Here is a 24,612-nt window from a genome sequence, read left to right as displayed (position 1 = left end):
TTTAAATTTATCCCTCTTGTTTTGCAGGATGTAAATTGTTTTTTCTTTTTTTTTAAGCTGATTTTGTTTAATAGTTTTAGGAATTCGCATTCTGCCATTATTTTCAAGATAAACAAATTTTCCTATGCAGTCTGGCAACACCTAGACGAGTTGAGTATCGATACTAGATCGCTGGCAGCTTTCGACCAACAAAATTTATGAAATTCACATTGGAGTCGAAGCTTTCCAAGTTTTTATATAAATTGCAATGACTACTTAGCTACTTGGGCATAGGCCAGCTAACCGTCTAATAACTGCACTCTTTTCACATATCAGACGAGAAACAGCGATTAACAAATAATGGCGTCAAATGGTAATTATAAACAAATCAACAAAAATAAACTGATTCAATCAAGGCATGATTTACTTTTCAGATATTGATTTTGATGAAGAGTTTGAGAAATATTTGCATCAGATGTTCCATATTAAGCCACGTGATGTGGAGTCCAAATGTGATGAATCAGTTGTTGAATATTTTGGAGTCCTAAGTCTAACTGACATCCGATCTCCGGAGCGGAAATTGTGGTATATCTATTATTCCAAACAACCAGAAGTCGATGAAACCCTTAATCGTATTTTCCATAAATACGGCAAAAAGAATATGTGTGAAATATTTCGGAAGCATACGTTTAGTGGAGTTGCATTGCGTGCCAGAGTAAAATCTTATTTTCAAGATAGAAAGTGGCATGTGAAAGGCAATTTACTAGAGGCTCCCGCGAAGAGCTCCTTCAATAGCGATCAAATGATAAAAATAATAACAGAGCTGCACCATGAAGAACGTAGAATGCTTTATAACTTCTTATGTATAAGACATAATGAAATGCGGAAGTACTTCTCTTAATGGGGTACATATTTGGTATCTTATTATTTGAAAAATCTGTGATTCATATGTGTACAATCTCTTGTTATTGATCTATTTAAGAAAATTAAGTATTAAGGAAATAAAAGTAAAAGCTTCTATACTTGTCAAATGTTCACTTAAGAAATTGATAAAGGTATTAACCGGCTACAATAATTTAATCAGCTGCTTCACATTTCTAATAAATTGATACATCTTGGAGAGTCTTAACTGCCTATTATATATTAGTGCAAATGCCAAAAGCTGTTATAGTTAAAAATCAAGAGCCTGTCTATCCTGAGCAAATAAATATATTCTATTAAAGATACAAAATTTTATAATTTATTGTTTTGTTTACGAAATCACAATTAGATTTAAGCTCAAAATAATTCTAGCGCAGTCTGGCACCGCTACCGCGTATCGATACCGATTTAGTAGCAGCTTTTGGCCAACATGAACAAACATTCAAGTCGAAGCTTTCCAAATATTTCACATAAATTGAAATGACGACATTGGCTATTTAAGCTCCAGCAAGATAAAAATCAAATAAGTCCAATTTGAGTATCGAACGAGAAACATACATAGTTTAGTTCCCTGCCAACGTAAATAATGGCGTCAAATGGTAAATAGAAAAAAAAAAAAAATAGACTCTAGAATATAAATACAATTTATTTTTCAGTTGCTAATTTTGATGATGAGTTTGAGAAATACTTACACCGCTTGTTCTACGTCACGCCAACTGAAGAGACATCCAAATGTGATCCCTCAAATATTGAGTATTTTGGGGTACTAAGTCTTACTGATGTGCGTTCACCTGACCGCAAATTGTGGTACATTTATTATTCCAAACAGCCAGAGGTCGATGAAACCCTTAATCGTATTTTCCATAAATACGGCAAAAAGAATATGTGTGAAATATTTCGGAAACCAACGTTCAGTGGCGTAGGATTACGTGACAGAGTAAAAAGACATTTTCAAGATAAGAAATGGTATGTGAAAGGCAATATTTTGGAGGCTCCACCAAAAAGTCCTTACAACGACGATCGTATGCTTAAAATGATAACTGAATTGTATAATGATGAGAGAAAAATGCTCTACAACTACATTTGCATGACACACGATTCGTTTATTAAATACCACTCATAATTAGGTGTATAATATCTTAATATTTACATATTCTGTGATTCATATATAATGTACAATAAAATTAACAAATTTTCCAACTATTAGTTACCCTATTTACGTAGTCATATAAAAAAGAGCCTGTTATGAATATATTAAATTTATTGTATATTATGTTAATAATTATAACATATTGTCTACAACTTTAAATATATTATTTAGAACATTGTATGTTATTGGTTGAGACAATCAAATGCAAGGAAAAATACCACAAACTGTGTAAATCATTCTTTGTATTAATTTTTTGAATATCGATATCGAAAATATTGCAGCCCTGCATGAGTTCTGCGTGCCTTGCTAGTCGACATTGAATTCGAAGCGGATAAACTATAATAATAATAAAACGTATTGGTTAATTTCAATATTTTCACGCCTAATAAGATGGTAAGCATGGATACAAATGTCCCACTTTACGGATCTAACTAAAAATGTTCCCGACATACGCTACATGTTTGTACGTACAATAGTCCACAGGGCTCGTGAACGTGAGGGCAAAGGATTGTTTACATTTACATCGGATTGATAAGCACAAATGCGGTTACAGGTATGCGCGTTAAGCAGCATATGTATGTGTAATATTGCATACAGTCAAACATGACAAATGTCTTTCAGTTCTAGCAATTCATACTCTTCTTCGTCGGCGTCCTCGGACAGTTCTCGTTCCCGTCAGCTTCGGTGAGTATCGAATGAGAAATTGAGTATCGAGTGAAGATTGACAGGAGCATCTCAGCAGGCGAAATATTTTGGCTACATATTAAACTGTCAACAGAAATCTTTCATTTGGTTTAGCCTTTCAAGTGAGAAGGTTCTTTCCTCAGTTTTTGCCAAAAAAAAAAAAATAAAAAAAATATAAATAATTCATTTCAAAATGTAAGAAAAAGATAAAACAAACTGTTTACATTTCAGAACAGCGCATTCCCAATGCTGATAGAAGAGAAAGCAAGTCTGTTTCTGAAATGCAATGTGGTGAATCATATACAAATCTTAAAGCAGCTCAATTCTCAATTAGTCAAGTGTCGAAATCCGAATCACACATTTTTACAATCAAGATGCACTGCCAGCAACTGAAAATCTAACCTATTCCCATTCAAGGTCGGACGGTGAAGTCTATGAGAGTCGTCATCACAACTACAATTCAAAATCGAATTCTCAACATCGTCGGCGCTCACGCTCTGGGTCAGATTCGCCTGTGCGTCATTATTCAAGGCGGACATCTCGCGATCGTCAGCGCATGCGTCAGGCACGCGTAAGTTGCACCAATCTTAAATCAGTTTCTGATGTTAAGCGTTCATGGCAACATCCTGTCACAGGATCATCCACAGGCTAGCCGCTGCATTGGAGTTTTTGGCCTAAATACGAACACCACCGAGCAGAAGGTGCGCGAATTGTTTAATAAATTTGGACCCATTCAACGTATTCAGATGGTTATTGATGCTCAAGTATGTTAAATTGTTAAGTCTAAACTAATTTAGAAAAATGCCATAATCTGTCTGTGGACAACTTGGAATTTAGCCTTTTCCAAGTGCCTTCTTTCTTGGCTATATCATATATAAGTACAGCAATAATGAGTGTTTGCTATGTGAGTTACTAGCAATTCACTAAAGGCTTGTTGTAACAGCCATATTTAAGTTTTAATCTTTATTAATCTTTGTATTAATTATTAATACAATATGTTCATAAGTTTAAAAATCGGCTAATATTGGACTCTCCAACTAGTAATAAAATTTGAAGATGAATATAATATGTATATAATATATAATGTAGAGACGAAATATTTACATTTGATTGCTTACATTACAACTATTACAGACTCATCGTTCACGTGGCTTTTGCTTCATTTACTTTGAGAATCTCGGTGACGCACGTGTTGCTAAGGATGCATGTACCGGAATGGATGTGGATGGCCGCCGTATACGCGTCGACTATTCGATAACACAACGTCCACACACTCCTACACCTGGTGTGTACATGGGACGTCCATCACGGTTTGTATATGCATATATCAAGGTGTAATTGTCATTACTTGATCTTTGTAAGCAGCCCACTGGTGAGACGTTCTCGTGACCGTGAATATGGCAATCGAGATAGCTATCGTCCTCGTCGTCGCCTTCGCGAAGGGTCATCGTCAGTATCGCCATCAAATCGTCGCAAGTATCGCAGCCGTCATCGCTACGAACGTAGTCGCAGTCGCACTCACAGCTACTCACGTTCGCGCTCTCCCCGCAAGCGTAAGTTGGTAGATGATTTTAAGTATAACAAAAAAATTACCTAATGTCTTTGCAGCTGCTCGCGTCCATTCGCGTTACTAATGTGCCAATGATTGTGTGCTGGTGACAAGATCACAAGCACAGCAAATGCAAGGGCCCAGCACGAGGATATAGACTGAATATTTTGTTATTAAATCCCTACACTTGTCCCAAAATTCGTTTGGCAGTATCACCTGTATAATTATTATTATATAGTTTCCATCCCGCCTAATCACAATTAGTTGATAGTTTGTCCATATCGCTGCATCCTGCTACGTTTTGTAGAACGTTGTCACCACATAGAAAGCATCCGTGTATACTACGCGTTCCATCCTCAAAACTTAACACGCGTAAAACACATTGTGATATGTATTTTAAAAGCAACTGCGTAAATTGATAACAATAAACTAATCACACTAACGAAATACTTTTTAATGTAAATTGAATTACATGTTAAATGTGCTGCACGTGTGCAATTTGTATTTAAATGCATTTGTTGGCAACCACACGCCGTTTTCATACACTGTTAATATTTTTATGGTAATTATACAATAAATTAAACAAAAAAAAATAAGAAAATCGGTTCACGTTTGCCTTTATATGACGACTCATATTTGTCATCTAGGAAAACATAAATCATGGATTCGCTGCTGCTGCTCCTGCAGCTGACGTCGCTGCAGTCCCAGTTGTGGCCTGCGTTGCTCGAGACGTCTTATATGCCAGCTCCAAAGTTTGCTGTATAACTTGCATATCTCCTTCAATGCTTCGCGCCCAGTTCTCCACATCTCCAAGTTCTTTCAGAGCGCTACTAAAGTTGTCAATTAATTGCAGCCATTGATGCGTTTGTTTGGCAAAGTTGGTAGCACCCACATGCAACTGTTTGGCTTCCACATCTAAGCGCTTTTGATTTAAGTATGCTTGCGCCACTCTATTTTATAATAAGTACAATGTGAGTATAATATAAGTAATTTTCTGCAAAGCTCTCTTACAATATGAGTATAATATAAGTCATTTTCTGCAAAGCTCTCTTACCCCACATTCAGATGGTCCACTAGTGCCTGGGTTAGTTCGTTGGAAGCTTCTATGGCCTCTTTGCGACGCACTTCTTGCTCCTGCTTGTGCTTTGATTGTTTAGAATGGTGCTCTTTAACCATTGAACTTAACATCTTGTACTAGAATTTCGATTTTGCTACAATTCTATATTCTGAAAAACAAGTTGTTTTGCTAGCTGACAGAGATGTCAATATTTCCTATAAAATCAGCTGTTCGCAAATCTATCGATTAAAAATACATTACAGCTAAAAGTATCGATTATTGGCTTAATAATGGAACCAGTATTTATTTAAACAAATGTTCATTTACAATTAGCATATTCTGGTTAACAATTCAAAGGCACCAGTGCCGTTTCGCACAGGTAAGCCAACCATTAGACGACTCGACGGTGAATTTAGCTCGTCAGGGCGACCAAAGCCAGCTGCGCTGCGCAGGAACTGCAAGCTCGACTCAAAGGACATTTGCTGTAGCGGCGATGAAGAGTGTTCCATGCCTCTACGTGAGAGCGGCTGGAAAGTGCCATCAAAGGTCATATAGTCGGCGATCAGTGACAAATGCCTGCGATCGACCGTAATTCCATAAACCTTGAACACATTGCTAACTTCTTTGACAATGACCTGGGTTGCAGCTTCGATGCCATATGTGCGTGCTATAGCATGAATATCGTTGGAATACAAACGATTAAGATCCAAGATTTTGTTGTGCTGGAACATTTCACCAATGTTAATGCCATCGGTTTTCAACAGTTGCTCATCGTCGTTGCCCTTGTAGATGATAGCGCGCTTTATATGCGGCACCTGATGTACAATACTCTTAGCGGCCAATTCGCGTATAATAGACGTCAGATCAGGCTTCTGGTAGCGCACACTGAGGTTAAGCTTTACTCGGCACCAAAGATGCTGATCTTTGTCGTAGGTATAATCCTGTACCATTTGATTGCTAAGTAGCTTTTCCACCGACTTGTCATCGACTTCATTATTTTCTTCATTTGCTTGTTCATTTCCGTCTCCATCCTCTTCATCGTGCTCGTCCTCGTCATCTACAAAATTAATATAACACATACATAATTGAAGGTATTTTAAAATGAATAAACTATATTTACCATTGGCATCTATAATTTCTTCGACATCATCCGGATCGTCATAGTCATTTTCGTCGGTCTTACGCTGCTTAAGCTTAATACCAGTTGCATCATCGTCACCCTAACACAGATAAATTGGTTACAATATTAAATTCTATTTGCATTTACAATAACATTTTTTGTACTCACTCCATCATCCGAAGAATCGTCATCATTGTCTGCTACTCTCTGTGCACCAACATCATCAGCAACATCCAACTCTTGATCATTGTCCTCGTCCTGTCTGTTGCCACCCTCCTTCTTCTCATCTACCACCACGCTGTGAAAATTTTAAAGTTAGTTATGAGTTTGCAGAAAATCAAATACTGACTTACATTTTTGAAGTCTTCTTGGCATTGGAGACCTTCAGAATAGCACGAATGAGCTGCTTGAAGAACGTCTGATGCATGTATTTGATAATACGCTTAGGCCTAACGCAGAAATCCTCCTTGTACATCTCGCGTGGGAGGAATTTAAAGTGCAAGTCGTAGACATATGCTCGTTCGGGCTCCAGGGTCAGGCTTGTGTTAATGTGCACGGCTATATGGTGATAGGACAGCATATTTATATCGTGAGATCACTTGTTCAATTTTTTTTTGATAAAACTTACATTCCAGCAGACTGGCTAGAGTCACACAGTTGAGCGAAATGCGCAGTTTCTCTGCATTGAGTTGCTGCCCCGGCTTGATTGGTATATCCATTGAAGGGGTCTTGATATTTGAGGAGGCCAACATTAGAATTTCGCGAAGGCGCGGTATACCCAGAGTGACGTTCATTTCACCACGGCCAGCAAAATGGAAAGTATTCAATGTCATCTGGGTGGACGGCTCGCCAATCGACTGAGCTGCAATCAGACCCACCGGTTCGCCTGGCGACGCTAGCGCCTTTATGGTCTTCATGTGCATAATGTCAGAAATGATATGCTTTTGTTTTGGATGCTTGGTTGCATACTCGTCGATTAACTGACGCGTGCGCTCCGAAACTGATCCATAGTAATTGTCTTGTTTGTAAACGGCAACTGTAGGATCGGGACAGCGTGCATACTTCTTGCGATACAGAGCCTTGTCTTCAGGATCCGCCTTCTTCCACAGTTTAAGCAGCCCTTCGTCAAACCGCCTGCGTCCCGTCTTGGTATTTATCTCATTCGGTCGGTCAACTTCCACATCGTTACGAAGCTCCTTCGAAAAGTGAGTGAATGCCGCATACAATTTGGCTGGCTTCTTCTTCTGCCAGCTTCTAATGTGCTTCTCGTGCCGCTTCACTTTGGCGAGGCACTCTTCATCCTTCATCAGCTGCAGCTGGCTGGGCCGCAACACGGCCTTAGCGTTTTGTGTAAGGAAGTCAGCGCAGAACTCTCCGTTAAAGAACTTGGCCTTTAGTATGTCCAAACCATCCTCGCCGTATAGAAACTGCACCACACTGTTGTCACTATCGCGCACAGTCAGATCATAATGTACGCTCAACCCCTCCAGGTGCTTGATTAAACAGCGCTGCAGATAACCGGAACGGGATGTTTTCACAGCTGTATCGATGAGACCCTGTTTTTGAAGAGAATGATGTGTTATTGAACAAGCTCTCATATCAAAATTATAAACTTACTTCACGACCAGCCATGCAGTGAAAGAAAAAGTCCTGCGGCTGTATTCCTGTCATAAAGCGGCCATCAATAAATCCGCCCGATTTCGGCGATGTCTCAAATGAGGTAAAACTGGGCAGAGATTTGCCAGAAATCATCAACGGAGGTCGTTTACCTTCCAACTCTATTTGACCTAGCAGGCAAGAGATTTGCATGGTGTTAACCATTGATCCTTTCGCGCCCGATAGAACCATCAGTTGCAGATTGTTTGATGGAAACTTGCTGATGAGCCCTCCAGGCAGACAAGCTCTAAAAAATTAAACAAAATATGATAGCTTTGGTATATATATATGGTAGATTGCCAACTCACTTGTTAATGTCATTTGTGTAGCCATCTAACATAGATTTGTATTTGCGATCGAGCAGAACTCGGAATTTCGCATCCTTGACATATGCAGCCTCCATTTGTTCGGCCAGCTCATCGTGCGGCGGCACATCGTCCAACTCCAGGGCAGCAGCAACAGCGCTATTGCCCACATCGCGGCACTCGTTGATGATCTTGCGACGCTTGCGATCAGCCTCTTCAGTTACCAAAATATCTTTGACGCCCAACGTGAAGCCCTCGAGCTGCAGGAAGAAGGTGAACACCTTTGTGAAGGCGGTGAGCAGACGCGTGGACACGTCACCGCCATACAGCTCGTACATGCAGTGGATCAGACCAAATGTGGTAGCGCCATACTGCTGCTTGTCGAGCACGCCCACAAGAAGTTCGCCGTTTCGAATTTGCACTTGACTCTCACTTAACTCTTGCTCCTGCGGAGTGGAGCCACACAAAGGCCTTCGCGACCTGGCCACCTTCCAGTTCTGCAAGAAGTAAATGGGTTTGTAAATTGGTTATGAGATACTCTGAGCTACCATAACTTACCTTGCCGCCGATTTTGGCAAAGGAATCCAAGTTGATGCGCTCATATCCATCCGGTATCAGATTAATGATTATGGTTGAAAGCACTTGCTTTCCAGACCACAATACGGCAGGCTTCAATATAGCCGGTGGCAGTAACTTGACATCGCCCTTAACATGCGACAGGCCCTGGAAGACCAACTGCTGATAATCTTCACGGTTGAAGAAGCGACCGCGTATGGACAGTTTCACGCCTGAAATAACCTGATCCTGAATAAGGCCTCCTAGTGGAGTGCCGTCCTTGGGCACCAGGTAGTTGCTGGCCACGTTCACAAGGTTGTAGGCTTCAGCGCGGGCTACTTCGCTTTGGGGATAGTGCGCATTCATCTCGTCACCATCGAAATCAGCATTGTAGGCCTTACAATTGGAGTAGTGAAGGCGAAAAGTCTTCTCGCCATGCAATATGCGGGCCTTATGCGCCATAATTGATGGCTTGTGCAGCGAAGGCTGACGATTGAGCAGCAGCACGTCACCATTTAGGACGTGGCGATGGACAATCTTCACGCCATCCTTGGGATTAGACAGCAACAGTTTAGCCATGCTGGCGCGCTTTGCCGCATTGTCGGCGGGTATGTAGGTGGTCAAGCCCTTGCTGTCTTGTATGTAGTTGGCGCCCGGATGAACATCTGGTCCATTCATCACCATTTTGCGCAACTCAATAACATTCCATTCGGTAACCGGCACCGGATAGGAGAGCTTACGCGCAAATATGTCCGGTATACCGATCTCATCCACATCGATATTTGGATCGGGCGTGATGACGGTACGTGCGGCGTAATTGACGCGCTTACCCATCATATGCTTACGTATGAGACCCTCCTTCTTTTCTAGCACTTGCTTAAGGCCCTCGGCGGACTTGATGTCGCGCGACATGTTGACGTCGAGCAACACATCCACCGAGCTCTGCAACGAAAGCCATGCATTATAGAGCTTCTCGTGATCGTTAGCGCCGCGCATGTTTTGATAGGCTGCTTTAGCTTCGGCACTCAATTTGTCCTGCTGTCCCTTCATAAACTTGAGAATCACATTGAGGACATGATTGTTCTGGATTATGTTTACATAGATGCTCGTCTGCGGATTCCCCTTTAACATGTCGTTAATGACGTTCATTGGACGGACACGCGGCGGTGTAACTGGTATCGTATCCATGAAAAATATGTCAACGGGCGAGTAATCATCACTGGGGCTTGAGTCGCTCCTGTTCAGGTTTAGCACCGGTACGAGCAGCTTAAGCAATTCCGGATAGTTTTCATAGATCTTTCGCAGATAGCGACGGCATTCATCCGCAAATATAACCTTGTTCTGGCCACTGCTCTCGGGCACATCGCCTATCCTGTGATATGAAAAGAATCGAATTATACAATGTCTACCAATTAGTAATTACAACCACCAACTCACCGCTCCTTCATATCAGCAATAGTCACATAGTAGACAAGACGGCGATGCAAATAGCGCACAAAGCGCATGGACTTGTTGCAGTGCCGGCACTTTTTGCTGGAGCCACGTTGCAGAGCAGCATGCGTAATGGCTGTGCGCAGGGAGCAGCTTGTTTTGGTAGTATTGGTGGCATTGCTCACATTCTTGGCCAACAGCTCCTTGACCGCTGCGATGCGCGGATGTACGGCATCGCCGTTGTCCAGTTTCACCATCTCATCTGTGTTTTGGCAAACAACTTCTGATTTAAATAGTTCCAGTTCTTGCGCTTCAATAATATAGCCAGCGTCAATCAGCCGCAACTGAAGCATGATAATCTCGCTTTCATGATCTAGGGAAATCAAATTAGTAAATCCATTTTACTACTCCCTTACCACTCACCTCTCATTTGCAGCTTGTGACAGTGCAGACAGAAGATGCATAATAAACGCTGCACCAGTTTAATGAAGAACGGATTGTAAACCAGTGAGCCCAGTTCAATGTGACCCATGTGGCCGGGACAATCTTGCATTTTTAAACATGTGCCGCAGGGATCCATGCAGCGGCCATAGGAGCCCAATCGTATGTCGTATAGGCCACCGGGTATTGGATGTCCCAGTCCATCGAATAGGAGGCCAGTGATTATTTTAACCACGCTCAATTTCCGTATCTCCTCGGGTGTGAACACAGCGAACTCCAGGTCCGAAGGAAACATGTGCACTTCTGGCGGTCTTCTTGCACCCATTTTAAGGCAGTTTTCTCTTAAATTTACAGAAAATAGATTCCTTCAACCAGCAGCGTTCAGCACGTGTATTTGAAGACAACACCGAGTGTAGCGATGAAAGTAACGAACACATCGATACGACACTGTTTCGATATATCGATACAAATAATAGTCAAAACAAAGACTCATCAGCAAGACGGGGCTGTTATGCACAGCAAGTGCGCGCCAATTTAAAATCGAAATTGCTCAATTTTTATTTTTATTCAAAGAAATAATAATGTAAATAAGTAAATACTTAAACATATTCGAAACGTTTCACTTCAAAAAGATTCTTTGGTTATGCTTAAAACTTATCACAAGTCAACTGGTATTGCCAGTTCTTAATAGCCATATTTTGCTCGTATTTGTTGCGGACAGTGTCCATGAGTTCCGCAACAGTTGCCTCATCTCCATTTGCTGTTGCTCCGTCGCCGCAGCCATCTCTTGCTCTACCTCCTGTTCCAATTCCGGTAACTCGGGCAATGTTTGTAGCCTTGTTACCCGCTGATGGATCATCGTACGGTTGCAACTGTCTTGGACGTCGCATCCGGTTACTCGGTGCTGGTTCTCGCACTCGCTCTCGTTCTCGCTCTTGTTTCGCTGTCCGACCACCTTTGCGCCAAGACTCGACATTGGCCACGCTCGTGCCAGTCCCATGCTGGGCCTTGCGTCCAAAGATGGTCGTCCAACGAAACCACTTTTGTCATAAACCATAAGAAGGCTCTCCTGATGAGATGCGTCTGCTGAGCGGCAACTCGCGCCGCAGCAGATAGACACACAAGCCGAGGCAGCCAAGGAGAAGGCACACCAGTCCCAGCATGGCATAAAATCCTTGGCGATAGCGTGCCGCATCTGCACTGGCCTCCAAGAGCTTTACACGCTGTGTCAAGACACCGCCGCTGCCATCGCGGAGTTCACCATCCTGAGTGGAAGGCAATAGCACCTGCCAAAAGCCATAAACGCGTCGCAAGTGATTGCCGTAACCGGAATCTAGCTGGTTGTTGGTCACATACGAGTTGACATTGCCCTGCCGATAGTTGTCATGTCGGTTTGTCCTGGACAAGCTGCGATCTGTGCCGATCCCGATTTGCTGTTTACCGCTTAGTAGATCTTCAATGGCGGCCTCATCCTCGCTGGTTGGCAGCTCTAAGCTCTTGGTCCGCTCACCCAGGGCATAGATAAAGGGACGTTGCTGTGTGTACGGCTGCCAGGCATCGTAAATGCGTCCGGGTGTGGGATTACCGCCTTTGACAAAGTTGGCAAAGGAGTCGCGCAGCTTGCGGCACAGCTGCTCCTCCTCGGCACTAAAACGGCGACGCGCAATCTGCTGGAATAAGCTAGGACCGAGCAGGAGCGGCAGGTCGGCGCTGTGCGAGGCGCCGCCAAACAGATTCTGTCTGCCACGCATGTCCATCGCATGGGCATGGGACTGGTCGAAGACATAGGCATAGCCGACGCTGCTGCTATTGTTGAGTAGCTGCAGCAGGCGCAGGAAGGGCGTCTCATAGAGCGCCTCGGACAGCAGCCGCTGCATGCCCCACAGCAGCTGAGTGACCGAGGCATCGTCGCTATAGTAACGCCAACGAATGGCTGCCAGTTGAGTGTCGCTCGCACCCGCCTCCAGGTGTGGATTCATAGAGCGAAGGACATTTGGCAGCAGCGTTGCATTGATATAGCTGTGCAGGGCCTGCTGGCCATCGCGTGCCACATCCAGCCAGTAATCCTGCATGAAGGCGCCCTCATTGGAGCCAATGCCCAGAAGCATAGGTGGCAGAGACACATTAGCCAAGCGCTGTTCCAAATCATCAGAATGGGGCAGCTGAACGCCTAGCTGCATGCTGGCATTGCCGTGATTATAAACGCTTTCATAGGCACGCAGTAAATCCTCGGAGCTCTTGCGGCGTAGGCAGCTCAGCAGCTGACGGTGCTGGGCCTCTTCAAACTGACAGCCGAGCTTATGTACGAGAGTGCGACCCGTGGCCACAATGCGTTCCTGATGGCCAGCACCCAAGGCGTACAGCACTGGCCCCGGGGACATCAGAATCAGTTGCTTGAACAACGAAGCACCATCAGGAGCAGGCTGTAAAGCGATGGCTAATGCCAAAGTAGCTCCGCTACCATGGCCGAGCAGCGTTAATTGATCGGCATTGGCTCCAAAGCTGACCGCATTGCGTTGTAGCCAACGCAGCGCCATTTGAACATCACTCAATCCATAGTTGCCCGGCAGCTGGCGATGATCCTGACCCAGTCCCAACCACCCATAAATATTGTTGCGATACTGCACGCTGACCACAACAATGCCCTCGGCGGCGGCGAAATCCATGCCGTTTATGCGATTACGCGGCCAGTCATAGGCGAAATCCTCTCCGCTAATTATGACCAGCATTGGCAATTTTCCATAGCGCAAGCCCGACTCAGGTGTCCAGATGTTTAGATAGAGACAGTCCTCGCTGTTGCTTGCAGCACGAGATATGCTGCCATCGGCGCTCTCGTCATAAATCGTATTTGATAATTGCGGACAAATGGGCTGCATCGCTGTGGCTTGAAGCGTCCGGTTCCACCCATTATGCGACTTGGCGGGCTAAATGAAAGAGCAATATTTGAAATTTTAGAGATTATAGTTATTGTTGATCGATATCGATTATTCTACTTAACAGTCTGTTAAAGGATCTGCTGCAATTACATACGATATCACTGTTAAAATACAGTTAGTGCCATAAGTTTCACCTACCGCAAATCGTAGCGATCCCAAAGCCGGCTGTGCATAGGGTATTCCCAGAAATGCATAGACAGCACTCCGTGCTCCGTCTGGAAAAACTTTCAGCTGAAAGAGAAGTAAAAGTTCAACTACATACATATGTACATATTCGAATATTAATTGAATACTCACACCAATCAGATCGCCCTGCTCCAGTTTAATATGCGTCTGTTGGGCCCCGCAGCCCCACAAGCTGAGCCAAGTAAACAGCAGCCAATGGAAAAGTCGAAATAGTTGCATCTTTGGAAGGCCTCTCTCACTCTCTAACACATATTAGGAAGCATTTACTCTTGGACTATTTTTGCGGAATTTTGCTGATTTTTTTCCGAATTTTTTTTCTCCGCTGCAATTTTCCAAATAGACTCCTTGACGGTGTAACGAAAACTAAAAAAAAATAAAAGTATTGTACCCGTTGTTGGCAAACGTTGGCTAAAAGTTTATGCTAGAATTATTTCAATTGTTTTCTGGTGTCATTATTGTTAATGCGGTTGCTCTGCTCTGCTCGGGAATCATTCATGCATTCAGGAGATCAACACAGCCAGCGACACCACAACGCCAAACAACAGGTAGGTTTACAGGGTTGATTGTTGTCCAAATACATGAATACATGTACATGTGTGGATAGCACATGTATGTGTGTATTTGGTGAATTATGTGTTGTTATAGGCTTTAGCCAGGGCAACTCCCATGCAGAATGGAACTGAAGCCCATAACTTTGAACTCAAAACAACATCAATTGTTAAATGTTCTCCCATTGGAGTGTGTTTTGTAAAATTATCACGGGTGGGTTACTTCCAAACTTTCGCAATATACATATATATATTTAAGTATATAAGAAAAGAAATGAATATACTACTTCAAGAGTCATGTCACATTATAACAGCGAGTCATCAAGAAACCGCTGGATATGATGTGTGTATAGCGATGACTATAAACATAAAAACATATAAAAATATATATAAATAAATGGAGCAATGTATATGTATGTATATATTATATTCCCATCAGTAAATTAGAATGATAATTCCTGTTGCTCGCACCCTGTGTCTAAGGAACTTACAGAATTTCATTAATATTAACAATTTAACATTGAAAAATAAAATATAGATTGATAACATTCCAAAAACTATTATGCATATAGGAAATATAATATATGTATGTATGTATGAACAATATATCTAATATTTACCTATATATATTTCGGATATTCCTTTGTTAGTCTGCTATCACAATTTCCAACTTTTCTGGCAGCCCTCGTTGTGATTATATTGTTTTTTATAAATTTTAAAATTTTTTATTGAGTTTTAATTTGACTGCTGCTGCCGCTGCCGTCGCTGCTGCTGCTGCCGTGCAGAATATAAATATTCGTACGCTTCACAGACTGCGACAGAGAGAGAGAAAGAGAGAGAGAGAGAACTTTACGTCTATGTTTGTTGTTAAATGGAGCTATCGGAGCTTTGGGCTTGCAGCAGATAATGTACCATAATGTTGGCTTAATTCCGGACCAATGTGAACAGCAGCTGCTGCTCTCTCACTCTGGTGGTGGATTTTTGTCTTCTTCTTCTTTTTTGCTGGCTCTGTTAGTCGAAGCGCAGTTCCGGTCAACGTCGGAGTTGGAGATCGACAGCGCTGGGTCATAATTAACATCTATGTTGTCATAGCAACTTGTGCTTCCATTGGCTCACGCACAGTTATGCATTTAATTAGTTTTTTTTTTCGAGATCAATTTCCAGACGCGGCGTGAAAACACGAAGCAGAGCAGAGGCTGCCAGAGCAGAAGCTATTTTTCGTTAATTTAAATTGCCATTTGCTTCAGTTTGCCTCGCTCTACAACTCTTCTCTCTCTCTGGCTGTCTCTCTCACTCCCTCTCTCTATCTCTTTCGCTGTCGCCTAATCAATTTATGACTGTTAAACGTTGGCATAGCTTTCGATTATTTTAAATTGCATTGATGGCCTCGCTTGGTCAATGGGTCAGTCTCTCTGTGGGCTACGGGCTATTTATTACTATGAATTAAAAAACACACGCAAAATGTTGTTGAAGAAAGAACATAGGTAACATGTACACACACACTCGCATACGCCCTCAATTAATCTTTAATTCACACAGTTTTGTTTGACTAAATATTCGAGAGCCATTTGAATTGGCCAAAATCAAATAAAGTTGGCCAGATTGTTCATTTCGTTTGGCAGCAAAAGCTGCTGTTGTCGTTGCTGTGACATTTGGGCCTTATCCGCCGAAACTTGTTCAATAAATTCGTCATAAAAACGTTTGACACAAACTTGGCCAAAACACTTGAAGCACTAGAAAGCTAGGCAACAACAACAACAACAACCAACAAAATGAAATGTGCCAATGCAAATATAAGGAAGTGAACAATATTTTTTGGCAACAGCAACAAAACTTTCGAGCCGAAATTATTTATATTTGTTTGAATGGGAGGCTGCACACAAAGTTTTTGGCTAATGAAAATGTATATGATATTTGACAGAGTCTCAGAATCAGAGACTGTTTGCATATTGGCAACTTCTTTATTCAATTTCAGTTCAATAAAAGCCAATTGTCGACTCTTATTAGACATCCCAGCCATATTTTGTAGAGACGATAAACAAAATCCAAAGCATTTTAGCCAGGCAGCGGGGTAAGCCAAGCAAGGGTTTGTGCTTGACTGAGCTCTGCCTCTCCCCTCTCTCTCTCTCTCTCTCTCTCACTATCTATCCCTCTTAGCATACTCGTAATTCAATTTTGATTTAGATTTTTCAACAATGCATAGCATTCATTTTGTTGTGCTTATAGTTATTTATTTTGCATGCTCCTCCTCTTCATCTTCCTCCTGCTATGCATACTTGACGTGCAGCAAAGTGAAAATATTTTGTGCTGCTTTAGATTTTACACACAGGCATATTCTTATTGCTGGCTTTGCCAACAATTTGTCAACACTTCGAAACAATTTACAGTTGTGGCTGCTGCTCATGAAACTCTTCGAATGCAGTGCGACAGGCCAGGGACATGTCATGGGTGAGTCTATACATATGTATGTATATATGTACATATGTATGCGTGCCTTGTCCTTTGTTTTAATTTATTTTTGCGTTCTCTTACAATGTTCATAATGTGAAATTCCATTGAATGTTAATTAATTTCATAGTTTTTGGCAATTTTTAATTGGCTGTTTAGTGCATGTTTAGTGTTGCTTATGAGTCAGACCCCCGAGCAGTAATGCCAATTGCAGTTGTGGTACCAGCAACGGGAATTATTTCAGTTGTTCAGTGCCCACATCAGCAACAATGCAGCATAATATAATTATGTAATTAGCTGGAGCAACAGCAGTGCCAGCAAATTTCTGAGAGAATGTTTAACAAAACAATGGCCAAAAAGTTGAAGTGCTTGTTGTTGTTGCTGCTGCTTTAAGCCAAATTGTGGCAGACATTTTGTTTATGCAGCTAAACCCTACACAGCCTGCACTTAACCAGCTTGTATGCCGACACACACACATGTACATGCATACATATGTAAGCGGCGTGGCTGTGTGCTTGTTTTACACGTGCTCTTTATAATTAATGCTAACAAATTTTGCGTTGAAAAGGAACTGAAAACATAAGCGACTCACTCGCGAAGCCCACTTTAGAGCCAGTAGCATTCCAGTTGGCTTAGCAGAGATGCAGCAGCAGGCGGTAGCAGGGGGCAGGGGGCAGGGGGCAGGGGGCAGGGGGCAGGGGGCAAATGGCTCTGTGAATCAGTTCTCCAACCATTTTGTTGGCCTACTCAGCTAGCCACAGAAATAAGCTAACAAAAATGAAGCATATGCAGAAAAGCAGCAGCAGCTGCTGCGCGTCCTTGGCAATGTCAGCTGCATCAGGCAGCCACCAAACGACAGAGGGCGCCACTGTGCACAGGCAATAGTTGCGTTTAATAATAGAATAATATGTATTTCTGTATAGAAATATTCCAAGTAAATGTTTTTAATTTATATATTAATCATACGTATATATATATATAAAATAATATTTGTGATAATTTTAAATGCTTGATCCAACAGCCCGCATTGAGCAATGCATGCGGGGGCGCGTAATCGAACCATTTTAGACCTCTGGGCCTGAGTCAGTTGCAATCACGCGGTCAGATGCTGTGTATAAAACGGCTGGGATTCTGTGAGGCAAACAGCAGTCGCAGTTGAACCCAAGAGCTGCAGCAAGATGAGAGTTTTATTGGTGATTGGATGCCTAGTGGTGATTGCTGGCTGCACGCTGGGCCGAGCAACCTTCGCCGAAGATCAACTGGAAACGGAGTGGAACTCCTATAAGAGCGAGTTTGGCAAGATCTACGATGAGTCGGAGGAGTGGTTGCGCAAGCTGATCTTCCGGGATAATAAGAAAATCATCGATGCACACAACGAACGCTGGGCCGCAGGAGATGAGAGCTACGAGATGGGTCTGAATCAGTTCTCAGACATGTTGCCAAAGGAGATCAGCGAAAGGCTGGGAACAGATGCTGAAATAGGCTTGGATGAAGATGTGGAAGTGGATATGGAGTCCTATGATTGGAGCGATTATGGAGACTTTAAGATGGTACCCTCGGTAAACTGGACCCATATGGGTGCAGTTACGCCCGTCGCGTTTCAGGGACACTTCAACAGCTCCTGGGCCTTTGCCGCAGCTGGCGTGACGGAGAGCCGTCAGTTCCTTAAGTCCGGAAAACTTCCAGTGCTCTCCAAGCAAAACCTTGTCGACTGTTGCAGGGGCAATGACAATATGGTTCCACGAGCTCTGGTGTGCATTAAGAAGTTGGGCGGCATTGACACGGAGGAATCGTACCCCTACCGTGGACTGACTGGCAAGTGCTCCTTCAAGAGGAAGTATGTTGGTGCCCGAATCGACAAGATTTTCAGAGTGAATCCGGGAAACGAACAAGCTTTGGCCCGCAGCGTGACCCGGGGTCCGATTGCCGCTGTCATTTCATTCACAGGGCTTATGCACTACAAGAGCGGTGTCTACAACGATCCCCACTGTGGAGAAAAGAGCAATTATGCTGTGCTCATCGTGGGCTACGGCCATTGCAAGCACTTCGGAGACTATTGGATCCTCAAGACTTCTCTGGGCCCTCACTGGGGAGAGAATGGCTACTTGAGGCTGGCACGCAACAAGAACAATCTCTGCGGCATTGCCAACAATGCCCTCTATCCAGAAGTGGTTTAGCTACTTAACAAAGTGCATTCGCATTGTGGAGTCATTCAATAATTTGCTTTATTTATTACTCGTCTGAATGTTAAACTCCAATAAATTATTAAATTAATATGCCCATAAATAAACCAAATTGAATTGTAATTATTGCAAATTGGGCTACTAAAAAATATCTAATTTATGCCTATTAACAACATGAAGACATCGTCTTCAAGCTTCTCTTCAACTACTCAGGTTTGCGATTCCTCCTTTGCCATGTCAAAGGTCTAATTAATATTCGCAAAGTGTATGCATATTTGGTTGCCATGTGTAATTAGCTGCATGTCGTGAATGCATTTAAAATGCATGTGCAAATTGATATGCTTCTCTGCAGGCGCCATTTAATGTTATTAATGAAGTTCATTGCATGTCATGCCCTCTCGCTCCAGCTCGTTCGCTGCATGGGTAGACCACAAAATTTTATTGCATGCTTTTAGGCGCCGCCATTTTGCCAGTGTCGCAGCGGCAGAGACAGAGGCAGAGAAGCAGCCGCAGCAATGCAATTTATTAATTTGCAGGTGCAGAAATTGTTGGGCAAAAAGTTTCAGCTGTTTATTTATGTACTTGAATGTACATGTGTGTGTGTGTGCATGCGTACATGTGTACTTACATTGGGCATGTCTGGCAACTGCTTGAAAAACAATTTTGTGTCGAGTAGGGGTGAGGGGGGAGGACATGTTTTGTAGCTCCAAACTTTGCTAATTCCTTTCACAAACTTTTTCTAAGGTGTTGAGTTTGTCATCTAGTTGTTGCTGTTGTTGTTGTTGTTGTTGTTGGCATTGTTTACCCGAATGTATTTGCTATGCGTGTAAGGGAATAAAATTGCATTGAAAGTCTCATTTTCATTTAATTTTTATTCAAAAATCACATTTTTGTTTATTTATTTTTTGTTTTGTTTTGTTGTTTTTGTTTTCGTTTGCTGTTTCGGCGCGAGCTGCTGTTCAATAATATAATATTAATTATCATTTTATATTTATATGTTATGCTTACTAGATTGAAGTTTCCGTTTATGTAATTTACATTTTGTTTATGTTTCTGCTCTGTTTTGTTTTTATGTATATATATTGTTTTTTTGTTTTGTTTTTCTTATTTTTTTCTTCTAGTATGACTTTCCACTGTATTTCTCTGTTTTGCCTTAAGCTTTAACAACTTTTAACTATGCAATAAGCACATCCACATTAAATACTCTTTTTCTTTCTTTCTTTTAGCAGCTGAACATTTATTACAAGTATTTCAAATGTGTGTGTGTGAGTGTGTATATACAAAAGTTGCATTAATTAAAAGTAAATATTAAATTCAATAAAAGCTGCATATTTTCAATGGAGATTCGTCACCTCAAATTGCAGATGCATTCAGGGCAATATGAAATTACAAAAAATGAGAAAGCAAAATGAGAAAAAATTGTCAAATTGTAATTAAATCAATTTTTACAAGTGACGCAAACATGTTGTGTGCACAAAACTTAATTGAAGCTGCACAATGAATGGCCAAGTGAATAGGTTCAATTGAGGCCAAGAAATGTGAATAATTCCCTTATTATGCATTCTTTGCACTGGGAAATAAATCGTTTGCAAAGCATTGGATTTTATGCATGCTCAAGTTATTGTCTGCTGTTAAGCCTCTCTTTCTCTCTCTCTCTCTATCCCTTTCTCTGTTGTTCTGCCTTTAATAAGCCCTAATAAATTAAATAGGTAAATATTTTTTTTGTACACCTTTTTAACCCTATTTAACCAAAAATACAATTAAATACTTATATAAAAAAATATATATATTTATATACATCAGAAAATATTTTAAAAATATATTTCTTTTTTATAGCAATCCGATTATGGACTCTTAATGAAATACAACTAAAATAAAAAAATATTTTAAAAATATAAATATATTTTCTTTTTTACTTTTTAGCAAACCGATTATAAACTCTTAATGAACTAAAAGTAAAAATATAGATTTTTTCCAATGAATAAATATAATATATAATATAATATATATAATAAATATATATAAATAAGAGCAATTACTTATTTTTATCGCATTAAATAAAAAAGTTTCTTTCAGATCGAAATGCAAAAATTGAATGCCAAAACAATTTTAGCAAAAATAAATATTTTTTCCAAAGTAAATATTACTTCAACTTGTTTGATCCAGGTTGGCATAAGTGAACCTATTCACATGTGCATTATTGTGCATGTGTTTATAAAAAAAAAAAAATAAAATTATATATATTTTTATTGAATGTTTTTTCTCTTCGTTAAACGCAGGCGCTGATTCAATTTAAATCTGAAAATACAGATAGCCACAAAAAAAAAAAAAAAAATGGAGAGAATGGAATAAAAAATTGAAAAGCTTTTTGCATCTGTTAAATGTGGCAAAATAATTGATTATGCTCAATTATCTTTAAAATGCGAAAAGAGAGAACAAAAAGGAGAGAACTGAAATTATGTACACTTTACGAATATACGAGGAGTATTTGCTATATGCTATGCCATGTTGTTGTTGTTGTTGCTGCTGCGGGTTGTAGTAATTTACTATGTCAATTGTATCACAACATTTAAATTTCGCATTTAATTTACTTCTTCTTCGTATAATTTTTTTAATGGTATTCAATATTGATTAAGATTGTTTTCTTTTTGTTTTTATAGTAGCTGCGTATGTAATAATTTTGTATGAGTATTATTTTTTTTTTCTTGTAGTTTTTTCTTTATTTATTTATATTTTTTTTTGGCTTTTCAACAATTTTTCGTGTGTTTCGTTTGTATGTTGTGTAAATGTTGGATTGTAGAGTTGTTTTGCTGTTGGTCAATTTGTTGGTTGTTTGTTTTGTTTTGCTTTGTTTCATTTCGTTTTCAAACATTATTAGTTAAATATGTATAAAAAGTGACATAGTCTGTTGCTTGTTTGTGTCAAATACAAATGCACAAAATACGAGTATAATACAAATAGTTTTACACACAGATACAAAAAGTAAACACACTGTACAAAAGTGGAATAGAAATTTTCTGTTATATTTTCTATGTATGCTTGTTCCATTTATATAGTATGTATATTTCTCTCAATCTTTGTATGCAAGTGTGTGAGTGTGTGCGTGTTTGTGTGCATGTTGTCAGACGGGAATTTTTGATTATTATTTAGTCGTAAACGCAGAAAATATTTGAAATATTTGATTTATGTGCATGCTGATGTCTGATAGGGCGCATTCATTGCATTCGAGTCTGCCCAAGTCAGACATTTGGAATTTACATACAAGTTTAGCATATTGCATGCGTGTATTTCTCTCTCTCTCTCTCTCGCTCTCTCTCTGTCCCTATATATATATATATATATTGTATTGCAGATAAGCATTTGGAATGATAAATGCTAAACAATTGGCATGGCAGTCCAGAGTCGAGGCAACGTTCCAACCAGATGCATAGCTCTTCAGTAAGTGTCTTCGCTTCACAGTCGCAATTCTGACTTTGTCGTTGCCAGCTAAATCCATTTGATATGTTCAGGCTAAACATTATTGCTACATTTTATTTATATTTCGCTTTTCATTTTATTTTCTTGCTGTTGTTGTTGTTGTTGCTACACTTTACGTAGTTAGTTGCGTGTGTTTTCTACTCTTATTGCCCTATGCACTTGGTTACCAAAAGAAATAACAAAATATATGAAAAGTAACCCAATGTTAAACCAAAATAAAAATTTTATAAAAATTAAACAGAATTTTTGTTGTATTTTTTTTTTTTCAATATTTTTCGTGTATATTTTTGTAAAAATATGTATATTTACGTAATATGTAATATAATTTTCTTGCTGTATATATTTTTTTTTCATTTTATTTTATTTTTGAACACATCTATTGTAAATTAAAATTAAATGTACAAAAGTAAGAAATCTGTCATATGTATGCATTTGATATGCGAGCGTATAGCTTATAGAATTGCATATGCATTATTCATATATATATACACATATATATATATATTATATAGACTATACATATGTATATTAAATGGCTGCCATAAAAGCTAAAGCTAAAGCCGAATTACACTCTTTATTTTAGATTTCTGTTGTTGTAAAAACACATTGTTGAAATGTAAAATGGAAATTGCACATTTAATATAATAGAGTCTAGAAGTAGTTGATTGCTAAGAAATAATTAGGAATACACAATTATACGAATGAAATGAAGACATTTACTAGTTTATATATAATTCATTTGATATCCTTGCAGCACTTGACTTGACTTGAGTACACAGAATTTACAAATTGATACATCTATCTGCAAGGGTATTTCATATTCGGCACACCGAATACACTTACTCTTACGCCTTCTCTATCTATCTCGCTTTCTGCTTTGTTTGTGCACATTGTACGATGGCTGTTGAGTTCGTAGTTCACTTGTAGCTTTCTTTTCTTTCCTTGTTTTGTATTGTTATTGCAAAATAATGGCCGCAGTTTTCAATAAATTTCTTCAATTATTATAGATAAGGAATATCTTTGCAAGCTTAAGCCTAATTAACTGCCATTGATTAGTTAAACATAAGAATGGCTACAGACACACACATCAATAATAATAACACTAACTAACTATACACATATAGACTTATGTATCATAGCGATTCCATATCATATCATATAATCATGTCGAGTTATAACAATTACAGTTCCTATGCGGCAGACATACATACATACATACATATACAAAAAACATTTACACACATACAAAAATCAAACGCGTACAAAATCAGCTACTTATGCACATATAAGGTATGTATATGTAATTATGTGTATATATATATATATCTATATATCGTATATATGTATATCGAAAATTTGCAGCGCTAATTTGAAATTAGCAAAAAATGGCATTCCGCTCGCTCACTGCGCCCAGGGCAGGTCGCACAACTTAACTAGGCCTAATCAGAGTTCTTCTATTTATGTACATATACAAATCTGCTGTGTGTGTGTGTGTGTGTGAGTGTATACAGTATGCATTATAAATATATATAATTGCAACGTTGAATGCTATTTTGTTACATATACATAAATATATATACGCTTCATAAATCCTAACTAATTTTTGCTACTAATAATAATTAACATAGTTTTTGCGGCGCTTCGCAGCGTCAATAAACAGCAGTTTATGAAGTCCGTATGTATGTGTGGGTGTTTGTTTGTGTTTGTGTTGGTGTGTACACGTGCGGGTAGGGAATCTCAGTACTCTTAACGCTTGTAGCTATTGCCAATTTGCATATACCGCTAGCTGCCAACCAACTCGATCTGGCGATACTTTTTACGCAAATTGGAGACTGGATCACGATATAGCATGGGATCCATGCGCAAGTTGGAACGTATGAGCGGCATGTAGCTGTGAACAGAAAGAGAAAGAAGACACGGAATGTATTAAACTGTTTAAGACATATATTAGATCTAAAATGGAAATTGTTAGATGAGTTAAGTTGA

General features: G+C 40.1%; 8 protein-coding genes across 10 annotated transcripts in view; 4 read left to right on the top strand and 4 right to left on the bottom strand.

The window, feature by feature from the left end:
* The first annotated feature begins 135 nt into the window (after window positions 1-135).
* On the top strand, window positions 136-938 carry LOC149091118 (uncharacterized). The gene is made up of 2 exons (XM_089262265.1): window positions 136-352; window positions 414-938. The coding sequence occupies exons 1-2, from the start codon at window positions 340-342 to the stop codon at window positions 878-880; spliced, it is 480 nt and encodes a 159-aa protein (XP_089118391.1). The 5' UTR covers window positions 136-339; the 3' UTR covers window positions 881-938.
* Window positions 939-1,300: 362 nt separating this feature from the next.
* LOC115564123 (uncharacterized) lies at window positions 1,301-2,102 on the top strand. The gene is made up of 2 exons (XM_030388065.2): window positions 1,301-1,499; window positions 1,557-2,102. The coding sequence occupies exons 1-2, from the start codon at window positions 1,487-1,489 to the stop codon at window positions 2,021-2,023; spliced, it is 480 nt and encodes a 159-aa protein (XP_030243925.1). The 5' UTR covers window positions 1,301-1,486; the 3' UTR covers window positions 2,024-2,102.
* A 189-nt stretch (window positions 2,103-2,291) lies between these two features.
* Window positions 2,292-4,730, top strand: tra2 (transformer 2). 3 transcript variants are annotated; one of them, XM_030388061.2, is made up of 8 exons: window positions 2,292-2,443; window positions 2,527-2,603; window positions 2,672-2,734; window positions 3,152-3,305; window positions 3,382-3,498; window positions 3,869-4,044; window positions 4,100-4,287; window positions 4,343-4,730. In XM_030388061.2, exons 1-8 carry the CDS (start codon window positions 2,441-2,443, stop codon window positions 4,366-4,368), a joined length of 804 nt encoding a protein of 267 aa, XP_030243921.1. In that variant the 5' UTR covers window positions 2,292-2,440; the 3' UTR covers window positions 4,369-4,730. The 3 variants fall into 3 exon arrangements, with proteins under 3 accessions (XP_030243921.1, XP_030243920.1, XP_030243922.2); XM_030388060.2 differs by having other exon boundaries at window positions 3,370-3,498; XM_030388062.2 differs by lacking the exons at window positions 2,292-2,443; window positions 2,527-2,603; window positions 2,672-2,734 and having other exon boundaries at window positions 2,936-3,305; window positions 3,370-3,498.
* Blos1 (biogenesis of lysosome-related organelles complex 1 subunit 1) lies at window positions 4,717-5,574 on the bottom strand. Its single transcript, XM_030388052.2, has 2 exons — window positions 5,338-5,574; window positions 4,717-5,233 (listed from the first exon to the last, which is right to left on the bottom strand). The coding sequence occupies exons 1-2, from the start codon at window positions 5,469-5,471 to the stop codon at window positions 4,942-4,944; spliced, it is 426 nt and encodes a 141-aa protein (XP_030243912.1). The 5' UTR covers window positions 5,472-5,574; the 3' UTR covers window positions 4,717-4,941.
* Window positions 5,575-5,604: 30 nt separating this feature from the next.
* On the bottom strand, window positions 5,605-11,272 carry Polr1A (RNA polymerase I subunit RpI1). Its single transcript, XM_089262264.1, has 10 exons — window positions 10,831-11,272; window positions 10,414-10,780; window positions 8,980-10,348; window positions 8,425-8,918; window positions 8,078-8,363; window positions 7,089-8,016; window positions 6,814-7,018; window positions 6,629-6,758; window positions 6,461-6,560; window positions 5,605-6,397 (listed from the first exon to the last, which is right to left on the bottom strand). The coding sequence occupies exons 1-10, from the start codon at window positions 11,171-11,173 to the stop codon at window positions 5,670-5,672; spliced, it is 4,950 nt and encodes a 1,649-aa protein (XP_089118390.1). The 5' UTR covers window positions 11,174-11,272; the 3' UTR covers window positions 5,605-5,669.
* Window positions 11,273-11,381: 109 nt separating this feature from the next.
* Window positions 11,382-15,710, bottom strand: LOC108652826 (carboxylesterase 1C). The gene is made up of 4 exons (XM_030388047.2): window positions 15,139-15,710; window positions 14,082-14,333; window positions 13,923-14,015; window positions 11,382-13,772 (listed from the first exon to the last, which is right to left on the bottom strand). Exons 2-4 carry the CDS (start codon window positions 14,187-14,189, stop codon window positions 11,895-11,897), a joined length of 2,079 nt encoding a protein of 692 aa, XP_030243907.1. The 5' UTR covers window positions 14,190-14,333; window positions 15,139-15,710; the 3' UTR covers window positions 11,382-11,894.
* Window positions 15,711-18,017: 2,307 nt separating this feature from the next.
* LOC108652824 (cathepsin L) lies at window positions 18,018-19,251 on the top strand. The gene has a single exon (XM_018103022.3). The coding sequence runs from the start codon at window positions 18,145-18,147 to the stop codon at window positions 19,141-19,143; it is 999 nt and encodes a 332-aa protein (XP_017958511.1). The 5' UTR covers window positions 18,018-18,144; the 3' UTR covers window positions 19,144-19,251.
* A 2,589-nt stretch (window positions 19,252-21,840) lies between these two features.
* The window catches only part of ttv (exostosin glycosyltransferase 1 ttv), an 85,748-nt gene continuing 82,976 nt past the window's right edge, over window positions 21,841-24,612 (bottom strand). Inside the window, exon 10 of the mRNA XM_089261460.1 lies at window positions 21,841-24,517. Within this exon, the coding sequence (XP_089117586.1) occupies window positions 24,409-24,517 (109 nt within the window). The 3' untranslated portion in view covers window positions 21,841-24,408. The remainder of the gene's footprint in view (window positions 24,518-24,612) is intronic.

Source organism: Drosophila navojoa, chromosome 5 (genome assembly GCF_054131105.1).
Source record: "Drosophila navojoa isolate 15081-1374.11 chromosome 5, UAZ_NAV_1.0, whole genome shotgun sequence".
Lineage (NCBI taxonomy): Eukaryota > Metazoa > Arthropoda > Insecta > Diptera > Drosophilidae > Drosophila > Drosophila navojoa.
This window is presented reverse-complemented; position numbering and strand designations above follow the sequence as displayed.

Coding starts and splice junctions, on each gene's coding strand:
- Polr1A (XM_089262264.1), bottom strand. CDS start 11,173: ATGGGTGCAAGAAGACCGCCAGAAGTGCACATGTTTCCTTCGGACCTG. Junction 8,919..8,979: donor TTGCCAAAATCGGCGGCAAG/GTAAGTTATGGT, acceptor TACTTCTTGCAG/AACTGGAAGGTGGCCAGGTC. Junction 8,017..8,077: donor ACTGCATGGCTGGTCGTGAA/GTAAGTTTATAA, acceptor CTTCAAAAACAG/GGTCTCATCGATACAGCTGT.
- tra2 (XM_030388060.2), top strand. Junction 2,735..3,151: donor TCTCGTTCCCGTCAGCTTCG/GTGAGTATCGAA, acceptor TTCCCATTCAAG/GTCGGACGGTGAAGTCTATG. Junction 3,306..3,369: donor AGCGCATGCGTCAGGCACGC/GTAAGTTGCACC, acceptor ATCCTGTCACAG/GATCATCCACAGGCTAGCCG.
- Blos1 (XM_030388052.2), bottom strand. CDS start 5,471: ATGTTAAGTTCAATGGTTAAAGAGCACCATTCTAAACAATCAAAGCAC. Junction 5,234..5,337: donor GTGGACCATCTGAATGTGGG/GTAAGAGAGCTT, acceptor ATTATAAAATAG/AGTGGCGCAAGCATACTTAA.
- LOC108652824 (XM_018103022.3), top strand. CDS start 18,145: ATGAGAGTTTTATTGGTGATTGGATGCCTAGTGGTGATTGCTGGCTGC.
- LOC108652826 (XM_030388047.2), bottom strand. CDS start 14,189: ATGCAACTATTTCGACTTTTCCATTGGCTGCTGTTTACTTGGCTCAGC. Junction 14,016..14,081: donor AGCAGGGCGATCTGATTGGT/GTGAGTATTCAA, acceptor CTTCTCTTTCAG/CTGAAAGTTTTTCCAGACGG. Junction 13,773..13,922: donor TGGGATCGCTACGATTTGCG/GTAGGTGAAACT, acceptor TCTTTCATTTAG/CCCGCCAAGTCGCATAATGG.